Here is a 16332-nt window from a genome sequence, read left to right as displayed (position 1 = left end):
ATATATATAAATAACTTAATTTGTAAACATAGAAAAAACAATCATATGCATTTATAAAAATAAACATCTGATGCACTGTACAATAAGACATTATCCTTCAATAGGCACTGTCACTGACCTCCTTGAGTCATCCTAGATGTTGTTCCTGAAAATATTGTTTTGTCATTAACAGAGTGCCATGTCCAAAATAATGGAAAACAAGCAAACCTTTCACTTAAACAGCAAATATTTTATGGGTTATATGAAGATTTCATACCTTTCCCTGTCTAGTTGCAATAAAATAGCTTATTGGCACTTTCCCGGATTGCAATGTGCTGTAGCTACCACTAAGTCTGAATCAAAGGGTTCTGGGGTACTTAGAGCCAGGAGGAGGAATTCTGCTTCGTGCACTTAAAGTCCACCCCCAAGTAACAAATCAATACACAATGGCTTTTTTTAGTGGAAAGAAGGAAATGGGTTGTTATCCCTTTAAACATTGGGGAGTGCAGCGTGGGGGCTTGTCACTTGCTGAAAGCTATTTCTGGAATTTGTTTTCTCTGGCAGGTGAGTGATTAATGAAATAAACGTAACAGTCGTTGAGTAGGTGCTAAGCAATCACTCATCCCTGTCACACTAGAACAAAGATTTGATCTGAATATTTTACTTTAATTTTCTGGACCATTTGACACAAATGGGTGTCTAATTTACTATGCTTAAGAACTGAATTCTGCCCTGTTAAGCATGTGCAACCTCAGTGAAGTAGGTGGATTGCAGAGTTAAACTGAAGGCAGACTTTAGCCCTCAGATTCTAAAGGTGCACTGGACTTGTTGAAGTTAAGAAAAACAGCCATGATTTTTTCACCCCAACATGGCCCCTAAGGCTGGTTGTCTAAGTTAGATGCTTTATATAGGTACCCATTCATCACATTTAAAGTGCAGTACTACCTTGGACAGCAGGGACCTTTACCCCTTACAAGCAATAAAATGCCTTAAGTGGTTCTCTGCTATAGCAATGTTGAAGAGCTTTACCCAAAATAATAATAATACAGCTCAATGAAACCTAGTCCCTTAATTATTTTTAAAATAATTTCATGACCGAATTTTATAGGAAGAGGGTTTTCTGTATATAAAGTTTTAAAGCAGGAGTTTCAGACAAAACTCAGCTGGAGATTTTCTCGCAGCCATGAGCTCATAAGGAATGCTACAAGGGAACTGTGAACAGAAAGGCTCTGTACCTTAGCAACTGTCCCATTGCAGCCAATGTCACAGGCTAGACACTCTGGTTGGTACAGGTGAGAAAAAGAATGGAACAGCCATCAGGACAAAGCTAAACTTTTCATGTTTGCAGGATTTTAATTCTAGAAACAACTTGAATCATCAGTTCTATTTTAAAAAAAATAAATAGTCTTGCTTTACAACTGTCAATTTGGTTTCTCCACTTCAAAGCACCTAATTCTGCATTACGATGATCGTGTAGTAGCGCACTAATAAATTGCATCTCCTGAGGTATGTTTTTTTTTGCCACTGTTGCTGAATAGTGACAGTTTGATATACTGGATTTAGATCTTCATTCAGGCGGGGTGTAGAATGATTAGTTTGTCATGCTGTTAACATTTTAACCCTGCCAAGATGAAGTGACTCCTCCCGGTGGGCAAGCTGACTTTATCTACAATGTTTATTATGAAGCCTCTATCTGTAAGCATTGTTCTTGTCAGATGCTACAAGGAGCAGTACAACAGATTTGTTTCTCTATATAAAGGCTTGTAAAAAGCTTCTGGCCATGATATACTTTTACATCACTTCTTTTTTCTTGGAAGAAAAACACAAGCAGTGGAGAAGGAAAGCTTGCACTTTGAAATGGCTGTAACCTGCCTTTTGCACCCAAGCAGATTTCTGCATATAGATGTTGATTGCTTGCAAGGTGAGCGCTCTCTGCCCTTGCTGACAGAACTTCTACAGGCAGTACTTTTTCTCACTACTGAACAGCAAGTGCAGTAAGGGACCTACCTCTGGTAAGGACAAGTACCCGAGAAATGTTTACTTTTTGAACAGTGATTCCTGGAGCTGCTGATCTTCCATTTGTTTGTTTCAGTAATAGCTTTGTCCATGGCTGGTTAGCCTCTGGTGTCTCATCTCCAGTTCTGAAGTGGGACATCTTTTCTAAGCCAAAATGTTACTTTGTCTGGAAGATAAAGACTTTCAGATCTATTCCTTGGTACTTAGCAGCTGTCTCCCACTGTAACTGTGTCTGGTTCTGTTGTTAACTAACATTGTTAACTAGCAAAAAAATGTGCTAGCCTAGCAATCACCAGAGGCTGCCGCTTAACAATGGAGCTCAGAAGCCGTGCAGGTATAGCTGGGGCGCCAAGATCGACCTGCAGAAATTAAAATAGAAGGGTTTTTGTGAGTGCTCTTGAGTCAAGACAGTTTTCCCAGTGTGGGTTTCCAATGGCTAAATGGTGTAAGAGAACACAGTAAAGTCCCTGTGTCACAGAATGCGCCAGCAGGCCACAAATAGCGATGAGTCAGGAAAAAGGCAATAGTGTTTAATAGTATGATTGAAATCTGAAGTTAAAATTAAGTCTGCCTACTTCATACTGGTGTTGTATAAGAGAGAGAGTCAACGGCAGTGCTTAGGTATGATTTGAGCAAATGTAATTTGTGGTTTGATTTATAGCTTGTGACTTGAAGTCAGCTTCAAATTCATGAGAACAAGCTGCTCTGACAAACTATGCAAATTCAGTGTATACTATACTGCAGAAAATTAAGTAGGCAAACTAAAGCCCCTAGTCACTGAAAGTACTGTAAACAATGATTTTACGTTAAAATATAGGGAGAGCATTATACAATAGAACAGACCATTGAAAAATGGGGATGAAAAGTTCCTTGAGGAAAAAAATAAGCTTCATTAAATTTTAGCTCTCAGGGTATAACATTACTACACAGTACCGTTCCTTTTTATTTTTAACATGCAGGTGAAAAAACAGAATTAGTTTGGCTGCTAAGAGCATAACACAAACTCCTGTATCACAGTTCATTGAAATGAGGGGGATCCTGTTTTCTCTCTTAAATACTCCCTAGTCTGTTCACTCAACTTGGCAACAGGGGATTGAGTTTTACAATTCTTTGCTTCCTTGTAGATGGCACCATAAGACTAGTCCTGTGTTGTAAGAATGGAAGATGCGACTATGATAGTAATTTTCCATTTCACTGTTTCACTTTTACATTTATTGTCTCAGGTTCATTGACTTCCCCCTTGCTTTTGTATTGTCTCAAAGAGTGAAGACTAATTTGTAAACCACCTTCTGTGACCCCCTCTAATTTGTCATCTCTCCTGTACTCACTTTCATCACCTGGCTCTGATCCCTTTCTGCTTTAGATAGGGGCTGAAATGAACATCATACGCTCAATGGAGGTCTTGCGTAATGGCAGTGTATTACAATGGAATTGTATTATTTTCAATCTCATTCTTTATTCATTCTGGCATTTTGTTTATAATAGCTGCAAGAAAATACATAGACTATTGTGGTGATTGTTTACTTTCAGTTGCAGAGCCACACAAATGAAAAATTACAGTTTGCATATAAAGTCACCTTTATGGAAGGCTCTCAAACCTGTTAATTATCCTTCTGACAGGTAGGTAAGTATTATACCCATTTTACAGCTGGAGAAACTGAGACACAATCATTAGGAGAGTGGAAACTACAACCTTGGATTCTGGGACTTATTAGACACCATTACCTTTCTAACCCTAGACAGATGGCACTTATTGGAGCTCAATACATTGCAAGTATGTGCTGTATAGATTTTGCTCACTAAAAATCTTACAGTTAACACATGACAACACCTTGTGTAAACCAGTCTTTAGATGCTGCAATATCAATAAAAGGATCTATCTACATTACATATGGAATCAGGTGCCCTGACATGATTGTAACAAGGTTGTCTCCATACTAGCTTAAACAGTGTTCCAATATGTAATATAGGCTGGAACTTAAGTCTCTCTTGTAATCAGGCTACCACTGTGCTCACAACAATCTCACTGAATTTAGTATGAGTTAAAGTCTGTCAACATAAGACTGGCAAAGTGCTCATGCTAGTATATTGAGACTAATGTTAGTTGTATAATACTCTCACTGCAGAAATGGGTTAGGTGACATCAGAAAATGCTTGGACTCAACTGGATGTGTAACTGAATCAAAACATTTGCAGGGAATCTCTCACCTGTGCCATGTAAATGACTCTGGTGATGTCTTTTCCATTTATTCTATCAGGTTCCAATATCCAAGCACTTGGCAGAATCTCCCCTCGTACCATTTCTTTACAAGGACGAGGCATGGACTCATCGTAGATAGACTGAATAGCTAAAATCGACAAGTTTTCCTGCATACAATAGAGTGCCAGAAACAGTTATTTATTTAGCATAGGGAAGGCACAGTACAAGTTACACAGATGAAATAGTTTGGACCAGACTTTGTCTCAGTGTACTGTGTCCAAAGGGATGCTGATACCTATTAGTCCTGAGCAAAGGAAATGCCTCAACCAGCTCACACCCATTCATTTAATAAACAAAAAATGCTCTTAGGTGTGTCCTGTTACCTGTGAGGGGATCCTCTCCAAGAATCCCACCTCCCTCTGGCTAGAGGCAAGAAAAGTGGCAATCTGTTTACAACATAAGGTACCATTGTTTTGAATCACCTACAATAAAGTTAGCTAAATTCACTCACCTCCGAGTGCAGACAGCTCAATCTGTTAAGGCACAGTCCTAACACAAGCAATATAAATTGTGTGATGCATTTTAAAGGTAAAATGACACCATGTGCTGTTTGTTCGAGGCAACGATTCATACATAAATACTGTAGTACTTAAGTGTTAGCTTAACCTAGTTTTTTATAGAATGTGAAAGCAGAAGGAGAAACCTGGACAAGAATGCCAACCTCTGTAAGACACTTATAATAACCAACCGGTGGATGCCACAATCTCCTGCAGCGGGAATACAGGTAGTAAACAAAAATGTGTAACATCAAGTCATCTAAAACTGAATGTCAAGCAGCTGTGGATCCTAGACTTCATTATACAGATGAGAGGGGGGAAGGGAAGGGAAGAAACTAAGTTTCATACACTTCAAAGAAAAATAAAAGCTAGGGCATTGTCTACACTAGATTTAAAAAAACACCCTCCCTCCCTTCTCCTCCCCCCCCCACTTGAAACACCATATTGCTCCTAATCTTGGTGCAGTTTAAACAATGATATGTTAGGGTGATGGGAGTAGAGTGCACCCTAGAAAATAAGATTCTGAAGTGGGGAATAATTTGTGATAAGCAGAAAAGAGAAAGGCATTGCTGATGAAAGGGACTCCTCACAGAGATAAATGTCTTAACTATGAACGCAAGCTAACACCTAGAACTTACTCAAGATTTGTTATGTCATGTCTTCTATATGACTCAGACAGTACAAAAGAACAGCCATACTGGGTCAGACCTAAGGTCCACCGAGCCCAGTATCCTGTCTTCTGACAGTGGCCAATGCCAGGTGCCCCAGAGGGAATGAACAGAACAGGTAATCAAGTGATCCAGCCCATTCCCAGCTTCAAGTGAAGTCCACTGGGTTGGAAAATCTATTACAATAGATCAGCGTAGCCTTACTTTTAACAGGAAACTGAATGCATGCATATAAAGGTCTTAGCCAGCCAGGGTGTGAATGTACAGAGCCCTAGCCTTCCCCAGCAAAGTTGCCATAGGGAGTCTGCTACCACATATTTCAAAGTATACTACTGAACTTTTGGCACACAGAAGCAAGGTCCACACAGCCAGTGCATGGCAAACTAAGACTCGGTGTAGATCTTTGAGAGCAATTTAACCAAATTTTTAAATAACAAAGTGACAAAACTTGAAGTAGGTTAAGGTTAGAGGTTACGTTTTTATACCTACTGGTGAATCTGCAGAGAAAGTAAAGCTAGTTTAAAATCATTAGTGTCTCAGTCCAGCAACTCACTAAGCACATGCTTAATGTTTAGCATTTGAGTAGCCCAACTGAAGTCAATGGGACTGCTCTGGTGCTTAAATTTAAGTGCATACTTGGTTCCTCTTTAAAGACTCTCACACTAATGCCATGGCTATGAATAATCCAGGAAAGCCATTTTGAACTGACATTTCCATTTTAAGCCATTACCTAAATTTAAAATTGCATTTGGTTGAGGCCCTAGCATTTAAGTAACTTATTTTTATATACACTTGATTTACTAATTAATAAAAGGACTTGTATCAAGTTTCATTTATTTTATGTTTGTAAACAGCATCATATAAACTTCTGTATTTTTAAATTGTATTTTCACTAATAAAATTTAAGGTATCTTAAGTCTATGCTTTAACTAAAAAACCTGAAATTCCTGAGAGACATGGTATGGGCAGCTAATAACATAACTATTCTCACAATGGTCCCTTATGGCCTTGGAATGTATGAAATGTTACTAAATGTTTTTAGTTTACTTTTTTCATATTTATTTATTCTAATGGCTTAGGGTCATTGTTCAGGCATTCCTCGCTCCAAATGTGGTGCAAGATAAAATCTGCTGCAGTTCCAGATATTATACACTGCTGTCTTTACTGACGCATTACTTTCATGTGTGAATACTTAAGCTTTTTGAACTACAATTCTTTAACAATCCTAATGGCAATACTTCTGCTTGCATCTTTGCTCTGGCATTCTCCCTATGCTGGGTTATTCCACAAACCATGCTCCCATATCAATCGAAGTATAAAATCTTTGTGCTGTGCCAACAAGCAGCACCTCCATGCTCACTCCTTCCAGATGAATACCAGAGCGGTTTGTTGCCAAAGCATTTTACGTTGTCCATCAGCAAATATGTCTGGAAAATCTTCCCTCTTGTAGGCTACAGACTTAACTTTCAAAGGCACTGGCCATACATGCTGTTCAGGATGCAACCCGAGTTATTTTATTCTTATGTTCTGATAAATCTACCTCATAATATAAGGAATCAGGTTAGAATTTGAGAATCAGCATTTGAACTCTCAAACCAATAAGGACTCCAGGAGCACAAGCAAATCTCTCTTCCTACCTAATTCATAAAGGTGTACAACTGTGGACCCTCTTCCCCATACTCCATCTTTTTCTTGAACAGTAATCTTAAACAATTTAGATTACCGGTAGGCTCCATCTTGGAAAGTACTGATAAATTTACCTCTTTGGCCTCTACAGTGATGCAGCAGAAATCCCGTGGTTGCTTTAGATAACACAATGAAGTATCACTCACCAAATATACTGTAAGAAATTGAGGGGGGTGGGGGAGAAGAGGGAAAAAAAAATCACACTACAGCAACTAGACATGGCTACCTGCTTTTGAATGTTTCCTCTTTAGAAGAAACTTATTCCTCATCTGTACAATTCTCCACTGCCTTCAAAGCTTATAAATGCCTGTATATTAACTTGTCCAAGCTGAAAAGCAACATAGACTAGTGCAAAAGACAGCCTATTCCACCCAATTTCTACAGTTTCTGCCACTGCTGACTGAGCTCAGAACTCTGTCCAACAGAAATGTTGAGACACATCTATGGATTAGAACTGAGGGGAAAGACAGCTCCTTAAGGAGTTGGTGACATGAAACTGTAATGAGTCAAATCAGCTATTGAAAAAGCCCCTTGTTACATATTTATTCTCATGACTTTCAAGCCCATGTCTTTATTTTTTCTATCAAAAGCCATGCACACCAGTAGTACTATAGATGAATATTTAATAATAGTTCCAAGGATCTTCCAAGAGGTAATAATATGTATTTTTAAAAGTAGCAAAACATTTGTTTTCCAAACAGCTCATTGTTTCTATAGAAGCCAATATGTTACAGTGGGTCAATAAAATAGTGAATATTCTGGGCACACTGAGCATAAGATGAATTTTTTAAAATACAAGTAACATTCTAAAGTAACACCGAGGTTCTGGCTTTGAAATTCTTCATTACAGAGGGTCTGAGATAAGGGTGAATCTGTCTCCTTTATTTATTCAAATAGTTTGAGCTTCTATGGTCTCTAAGAGGTGGGTTCAAAAGATCCTGGGTTTCTATGAATCAATGGTGCTACATCAAATTGACACCATCTGAGGATCTGGCCCTACATGTACAGTGTCAGAGTGGGTATTTACCAAAAGCATCTCACTTCATATGTCTGTTGTTCAGTTTATGATGTGGTTTTCACCACAGTAGGTTACATTTATTCTTTGACTTTTCAGCCTTATCTCTTCTGATAAAATGGCTAGCAGTGTGAATTGATAACTTTCTTCAGAGGACAGAGACAGCTATGAACCAATTGCCATAAAGTTCCCTTAACACACAGCAATCCCAATTGATAACTCACCCAGCTGAATATGGCTCATTACTTTATGTACTTGAGCTGTGTTAATGGTTTTGTCATATAGATGCCTTTTGCCAGGGTCTTTCACCATGCACCATACATTGGGAAGAGGTCTTTCAATCACTCCAGCTCCCAAAAACCCATGCTTAGTTGCTGATGGGAAGACTTTGTAATAAACCAGAACCTCTTTTTCTGTACACTGGTATCTAAAGAAAAAAGACACGCTTCAGGTATTTGCACTAAAGACAACATAGAAGTGTGTCCAAGTACCCCAAAAAGGAAAACATCTGGCATATACTTACTTCCAACCAGCTGCTGCCTGGCAGTTGTAAAAGTTCCTCAGGTTCTTTGAACATGCTGCCATAACCTTAAAAATTAAATTCAGAGATGTAATCAAGGGAAAGTGTCTGATCTATAAATTGTGTTCACCTGTCTTGCAGTACAGCAGTTTGCCTCAGCCAGACTGAAGAGCAAGCCTTAACTGTTTGTGTGTGAATTAAGTGTATACAACCAGTCATGCCACAGTGTAAGACCACACCTCCCCATTGCCTATTGTGGGAAGGTTGACAGGACAGTATAAAACTGCCCATCCACTTGGAGCACAGCTGATGTTCTCCCAGTGTGATTCCAAACAGAGGCATGTCAAGTTTGGCTCTCCCACCCTCTGCATGCACAAACACACACACACACACGTACACACATTCCAGTCATGCTGGATACAGCCTGGTCAATAAGCCAGGAAGCATTAGGCAGAAAGCAGAGCGTTTTCAGAGAAGAGACCAAGATGGATAGACAGAAATTCCTTGGATCTAGTATTACTGTATGTATCCTTTGCACAGTGTTAAAACTTAACTGAAATTTGGGGAGAAAAGCGTTAGTTTAAAATCCCCATCCCAGTGATGTTGGTCAGCTACAGTGCTACAATGAAGTTTAAGTCTGGTAAACTTGTACAATTGCCTGGAATGATTGAGAACGAGCATGTTACAAAATCTGTAAGACTACACCCTATTGCCTTCGCCAAACTTTCACCATTATGGTGCTCACCACTGTAGGCCATCTGGTTGTTGTTATTTTAAAATTCTAAATAAACACAACAGTCAGAACCCCATTGCTGCAACCTGGCTTGCTTCACTTCTGCCATTTAAATTTCTCTGAGCATCCTTGCATACAATTGACCAATAAAAAAGGGCAGGCCACAGTGAGCTGTCATGGTCAGATCAGCTTTCTAGATAGCTGAGCAAGGAGTGCGACAGATGTTCCAGACAGTGTGTTGTTGGAAACCTGCCGCACACTCTGTTAGGAAATACAGAAATAGATAATGACCATGCTCATTTACTCACCTCAGTGATAGCATTAGCCAAAATGTGTTTGGACAAATCCTGGTATTCTTTCGTAGGAGAGGAGCTGACTGAAAGAGTTAGTCCAGGACTGAACCTATGGCTGATGCTAGCAGATGGAAGTGGTGGCTGAACTCTGCTGCTCTCTGTGGAAGGTGAAGAAGTTAAAGGAGACGTCTTTGAAATGGAGAGGAAAAAAAATATTCTATTCAGGCTACTATACCATCTCCATCACCATGGTACTCAAGTAACTCACAGTAATACATTCAGCAATGTGCAGCTTTCTCAAGGGGAAAATTGAATGTAGATATTTCAAAATAATCTGAGTGCTGTGCAATGTGTTTATATCAGCAATGGCAAAGAAGTGCATCTTACTCTTGGAACACAAAAGGGATGGGGAAGGAGGTGGTTCTTCAGCATCTCACTTCCTATAACAACAAGATGTACACTTCGCTACAAGTTATGAAAGACACAAAAATACTCTTTAAAAAAAAAAAGAGACTGCAAAGGGAATTGGGCCTTAAAACTGACTACCTTGACATCTATCCAGTTCTGAAACGTCCGTCACATGATTCATTCCACATATATATTCAGTGACATTCTTAAATGACCACTCTTAGAATCTTGGGTTGTATGTTGATCCACCTGCAGCTGTTAAAGGTAGATGTAAATTAGAGTAGCCCTCATGATGCTCTAGAACAGCACAGGGGCTGTCACCATGCAGAGACAACACCAGGACCTGGGCAGTGTCAAGGAAAAAATTAAGGCTCCTCTCCACACCACCTCGATTTGCACTCTGTTAATTTAGTCCAAACCTAAGGCTATGGCCTAATATGTCAGGATTTTCTGGGATGAGCTCACCTATTTTGTGCTGGTTTCACTAAGTGTGCATAATGCACTCCTAATGCTGCTGAAAATATTAAAAGAAATAAATAGCGGGCAGAGCTACTCATGAGCTGGCAGATACCCTGAAGCAGAATGCCACTACAAAAAGTTTAACCCACATTAGACTTCGCTTCTTTTAAAATACTTGTTTCGGTCATAAAAGCTCACTGGAAGTACTGTGTTGACATCTGCTAGGCCTACACAACTAAAGGAGAACATAGTTGCAGATTTTTTCAAATCTCGATTGAATACTGGAAACTAACTAGGTAAGACAGCAGGCTAGGGAAAAAGATTTCACTCCCTGCAGCTTTTCAAAGAGGAGAGGATTAAATCTAAATTGGAGAATGTCAATCAAAATCAGTAATTGAAGATTAAAATCAAGAAGGGCTGATAGCTCAGAAATAACCAAAAGGCTATTAATACTTTTCACTTAAATAGAGCTTCTTGTGATACTGGTATGTATTATTAAGGGAAGTATTATTAGGTCCAATTCCACCTGCCTGTCCCAAGTCAAGGTAAAGGAGGAGGGTTGGGCGTGGGGCTAGCAACTCCACCCCGTAAAAATCAGCTTGCTACAGAAACGCCAACAATAGAGTTAATAGAGACTTTTAGCCTGGAAAAAGAAGGGTCTTCAACTCGAAGACGCATGACGCTGGGTGGTGAAAACCGCGAGGAAGCCACTAAGCCGATCACCCTTCTTACAACCAGGAGGATTACCATCGGCGCATGGAACGTGAGGACCATGTACGAGTCAGGAAAGACGGCGCAGGTTGCAGCAGAGATGAGGCGCAACAACCTGACCCTACTAGGCATTAGCGAGACAAGATGGACGCAAGCTGGACAGAGACGACTGTTGACAGGAGAGCTGTTGCTGTATTCAGGACATGAAGAGAGCGACGCACCCCACACACAGGGAGTAGGCTTCATGATGTCCAAACAGGCACAGAGAGCACTGATTGGTTGGGAGGCACATGGTCCCAGGATCATCACAGCATCCTTCAGAACTAAAATGAAGAGGATTAAGATGAATGTTGTTCAGTGCTACGCTCCAACCAATGACAGTGAAGAGGAGGACAAAGACTACTTTTACAATAGACTCCAGAAAATATTAGAGACTCTCCGAGACAAAGACATTACCATCCTTATGGGAGACTTTAATGCCAAAATTGGACCTGATAACACAGGTTACGAACAAGTCATGGGGACCCACGCTCTGGGAGAGATGAGTGAGAATGGAGAGAGATTTGTGGATCTGTGTGCACTTAACAACCTGGTCATAGGAGGCAGCATCTTTCCTCACAAGCGGATCCACAAGAGTACCTGGGTATCGCCAGCAGGCATGACAGAAAACCAGATCGACCATGTCTGCATTAGCAAGAAGTTCAGAAGATCCTTGCAGGACGTTAGAGTTAGAAGAGGAGCAGACGTGGCGTCCGACCATCACTTAGTGGTGGCCAGATTGAAGCTGAAGCTGAAGAAGAACTGGATAGACGCGTCAGACAGAAGAGCGAAGTACAACGTCAACCTTCTGAAGGACCATAAGACCAAGGAAGATTTTGGACTGACGCTGAAGAATAAGTTTTCAGTACTACAGGATCGGTCTGAGGAAGAGGAAGACAGTGTACTCAACAGATGGCAGAAAGTGAGAGACACACTTAGGTCAGCATGCCAGGAAGTGCTTGGAATTAAGAAACACCAGCAGAAAGAGTGGATCACAGCAGAGTCCTTGACTAAGATAGAAGACAGACAGAAGAAGAAGGCAGCAGTCAACAACAGCAGGACTAGAGCAGCAAAGGCCAAAGCTCAAAAAGAGTATGCTGAAGCCCACAGAGCAGTGAAGAGGAATATTAGGAAGGATAAGAGAGATTATGTGGATGGACTGGCAGCAGAAGTAGAGCAGGCAGCATACAGTGGTAACATGAAACAGCTGTACGATACTACCAAGCGACTGTCTGGAAAGTTCAGCAAGCCAGAACGTCCCGTTAAAGACAAGCAGGGAAAGGCTATAACAGGAATAGAACAACAGATGAACAGATGGGCGGAGCACTTTGAGGAACTCCTGAACAGACCAGCACCACCAAATCCACCAGACATCGACCCAGCCAACGAGGACCTCCCAATCAATTGCGATAAACCAACCAGAGACGAGATCAGAAAAGCCATCACCATGATGAAGAACAGGAAGGCGTCTGGACCTGACGATATCCCAGCAGAGGCCCTGAAAGCAGACCTGGATGCTTCAGTGGAAATGCTGTACCCCCTCTTTGAGAAGATATGGGAAGAAGAAGTGATTCCGGCTGACTGGAAAGAGGGATATCTCATCAAAATCCCCAAGAAAGTAGACCTCAGCAACTGTGCCAACTATAGAGGAATCACACTCCTGTCGGTGCCAGGGAAGGTCTTCAACCGAGTCCTCTTAGAGAGAATGAAGGATGCCGTCGATCCACAGCTACGAGATGAACAGGCAGGTTTCCGGCAGAACAGATCATGCACGGACCAGATAGCAACGCTCCGCATCATAGTCGAGCAGTCTATGGAGTGGAACTCCTCGTTGTACATCAACTTTGTTGACTATGAGAAAGCGTTCGATAGCGTGGATCGAGAGACCCTCTGGAAGCTCCTTTGGCACTATGGCATCCCAGCAAAGGTGGTCAACCTGATCAAGAATTCATACGACGGCATACACTGTAGAGTGATCCACGGAGGGCAGCTCACAAACAGCTTCCAGGTGCGAACCGGAGTCAGACAAGGATGCTTGTTGTCACCACTTCTCTTTCTTCTCGTCATCGATTGGATTATGAAGACATCCACTTACGAGCGTAGGAACGGAATCCAGTGGTCATTGTGGACCCAGCTTGATGACCTGGACTTTGCCGACGACCTTGCACTCCTTTCGCACAGTAAACAGCAGACGCAAGAGAAGACCAACGTAGTGGCAGCCACGTCATCACAGGTTGGCCTCAACATCCACGAGGACAAGACCAAGATCCTTAGGATCAATTCCATCAGCAACGACCCAGTCACACTGAATGGACGCCCCCTGGAAGAAGTGCAGTCCTTCACCTACCTAGGTAGCATCATCGACCAGCAGGGTGGCACAGACGCAGACATCAAAGTAAGGATTGGTAAGGCAAGAGCAGCCTTCTTACAGCTCAAGAACTTCTGGAGCTCCAGAGAGCTGTCTTTGGCAATAAGGATTCGACTGTTCAACTCCAATGTGAAATCAGTCCTACTATATGGAGCTGAAACCTGGAGGACAACCAAAACAACCACCAGGAAGATCCAGACCTTCATTAATAGCTGCCTCAGAAGGATTCTCCAGATCCACTGGCCAGACACCATCAGTAACATCCACCTCTTGGAGAGGACCCGTCAACTCCCAGCAGAGGAAGAAATTAGAAGGAGAAGGTGGGGCTGGATAGGACATACACTACGCAAGCAGCCAACCAACATCACCAGACAGGCATTGCGGTGGAACCCCCAAAGCAAGCGGAAAAGAGGCCGCCCAAGAAATACCTGGCGACGCGACCTTCAGGTTGATAGCAAAAAAATGGGCTATACCTGGAACCAGCTAGAGCGAATGGCCCAGGATAGAAGACTCTGGAGATCTGTGGTTGGCGGCCCATACCCCGGTTGGGGTGACGGGCATGAATGAATGAATGAATTATTAGGTCCATTGTGCAAATAGGTAGATTGAAGCAGAAGAGGTAAATCAGTAACAGAACTGAGACTAGAACCCATTTAACTCCTAATCCTCTAACCACTCAATCACATAAATGTAAGCAAGGCAAGATGGGAGGGACTGCAAGAACTACTGATGCACATCTTGTTTTTATCATCTCTGCCCATAAGACCACCTACTCATAAGTAAGTTGCAGTTTGGTTTAAAGGGTATCCATATATATATATATATACTAGCAAAATAGCTGTGCACACAAGTCAGTGTGTGTTTAATGCAATTTGCAAGCCTACACTTGAAAAGCTAGCCTTAAACTTCTTTGTTTCAAGGCATTTATACTCTGGTCCTCCTATCTGAATATGTTGCTTTGTTACCTATATCCAAGTACTAACATGAGAACTGCTTCATATGAACCTCTGTTTGTACAGTGCCTAGCAAAATGAGATTCTGGTCCCTCACTGGGGCTCCTAACTTCTACAGAAATGTAAATACATAAATAAAGTAATAATAATACATCCTATTGTAATTTTCAATAAATTCCACCTTAGACTCTGGACACTGGTAGTCAAGATTTTTCTGAAGATGCATAGTAGCAAGATAGCTTCAAAAATCTAGAATCAAATCAAAATTGGATGATTGTATAGATAATAAATCCACACAGATTTAGGATGTGAATCCCAATTTAAGCACATATTTTTTCCACTTACCACATGCTGAATTCTTTTGAAGTTGCTCTAACACATAAAGTTGACTATTTCTAATAGCTGAGCGACCTCTTGTATCTCCTCTTGGGAGCTCTGCATTTCCAGGAGAAATCTGTTATTCAAAAGAGGGCAAAAATAGTTTGAAGTGAGGACTAGGGAAAGAAATTAAACTACCTAATTAAACAAGTACTATGCTTATAGCCTGAAATCTTCTTTACAAAGTTGGTATCTACATATTAGTTTAGGGAGACCCTTTCCTTTCACTTTGCTCTGAGAATGCTCTGGTTACCTAACTTTTAGCTAGTAAAATTGTTAGAGTTGTTAACAGTGTAATGCAGTGTCTTGAAATCGAAGTTATACAAAACTTAGTCTTCACTTCTTTAATATGAACCATCATTTCAGTCATCTTCCTCTGCAGTTATAATGTGGTGACCCGCATTTAACATCTTCGGAGCATGGCACACACTTGGACCTTGACAAGTTGAGAGCCCTGATTGACCGTTAACCTTCCCCAAAACAAAGCCTTCTGCTATTACATCCCTCCTCTCACCACCAAAAAGGCATTACCTTCACTGACAGTCTGCCAACAATCTGCTCTTACCAGTGCTTCCTGTTTGCTGAGTTTGCCTGCAGCGCAAGTAGCAGCATTGCTGCTGTTATAACCAGATGTTGGGCCAGAGGAAAGACTGAGGCTGGAATCTGTACATAAAGTGCTTGTGCTTACAAGTGTCTTCAGCTTTGCTTCTTCCTGTGAAGGATGCCACAGTGTTATAAACATACTAGAACGTAGGAGTTGTCTACCTTCACTAGCATCTAGCCAAATAAATGAGTGTACAGTAGCTCTGCAAAATGAAATAGGAGTGATCTTATTTGGTGATTTAAATCCAATTCTCTGTGGTTGACTGTTCACATTACAAAAAATACCACTACTCCTAACACTAACAAGCACCCTGATTCTTAGAAGCATAGAAATGTAAGGCTGGAAGGGACCTCAAGAGGTCATCAAGTCCAACCCCCTGTGCAGCAGATGTTTGTCTAGCCCAGTGGTGGGAAACCTGCGGCCCGTCAGGCAGGCCATGAGACAGTTTGTTTACACTGACCGTCTGCAGGCACGGCCGCCTGCAGCTCCCAGTGGCCACAGTTTGCTGTTCCCGGCCAATGGGAAGCATGTCCCTGCAGCTCCCATTGGCTGCAGTTTGCTGTTCCTGGCCAATGGGAAGCTAGGAATGGCAAACCGCAGCCACTGGGAGCTGCAAGCGTCTGTGCTTGCGGACAGTCAATGTAAACAAACTGTCTCGTGGCCTGGCTGCGTGTGGCCCACAGGTCGCACACCACTGGTCTAGCCTAGTCTCCAATGATGGGGATTCCACAGCCTCCCTTGGAAA

At 41.5% G+C, this 16332-nt stretch overlaps 1 protein-coding gene across 1 annotated transcript in view; it reads right to left on the bottom strand.

Moving 5' to 3' along the window:
• STARD9 (StAR related lipid transfer domain containing 9) overlaps positions 1 to 16332 on the bottom strand; it is a 170893-nt gene continuing 154561 nt past the window's right edge. Inside the window, exons 27-34 of the mRNA XM_045014653.1 lie at positions 15549 to 15695; positions 14951 to 15059; positions 9683 to 9825; positions 8645 to 8709; positions 8346 to 8548; positions 7181 to 7260; positions 4204 to 4362; positions 1 to 2354 (exon numbers count right to left, since the gene is read on the bottom strand). Coding sequence (XP_044870588.1) covers positions 2253 to 2354; positions 4204 to 4362; positions 7181 to 7260; positions 8346 to 8548; positions 8645 to 8709; positions 9683 to 9825; positions 14951 to 15059; positions 15549 to 15695 — 1008 coding nt within the window. The 3' untranslated portion in view covers positions 1 to 2252. The remainder of the gene's footprint in view (positions 2355 to 4203; positions 4363 to 7180; positions 7261 to 8345; positions 8549 to 8644; positions 8710 to 9682; positions 9826 to 14950; positions 15060 to 15548; positions 15696 to 16332) is intronic.

The sequence above is a fragment of the Mauremys mutica genome, chromosome 4, assembly GCF_020497125.1.
Source record: "Mauremys mutica isolate MM-2020 ecotype Southern chromosome 4, ASM2049712v1, whole genome shotgun sequence".
In the NCBI taxonomy this organism is placed as follows: Eukaryota; Metazoa; Chordata; order Testudines; family Geoemydidae; genus Mauremys; species Mauremys mutica.
The sequence above is the reverse complement of the archived record's forward strand: the minus strand, read 5'-3'. Positions and strand labels throughout refer to the sequence as shown.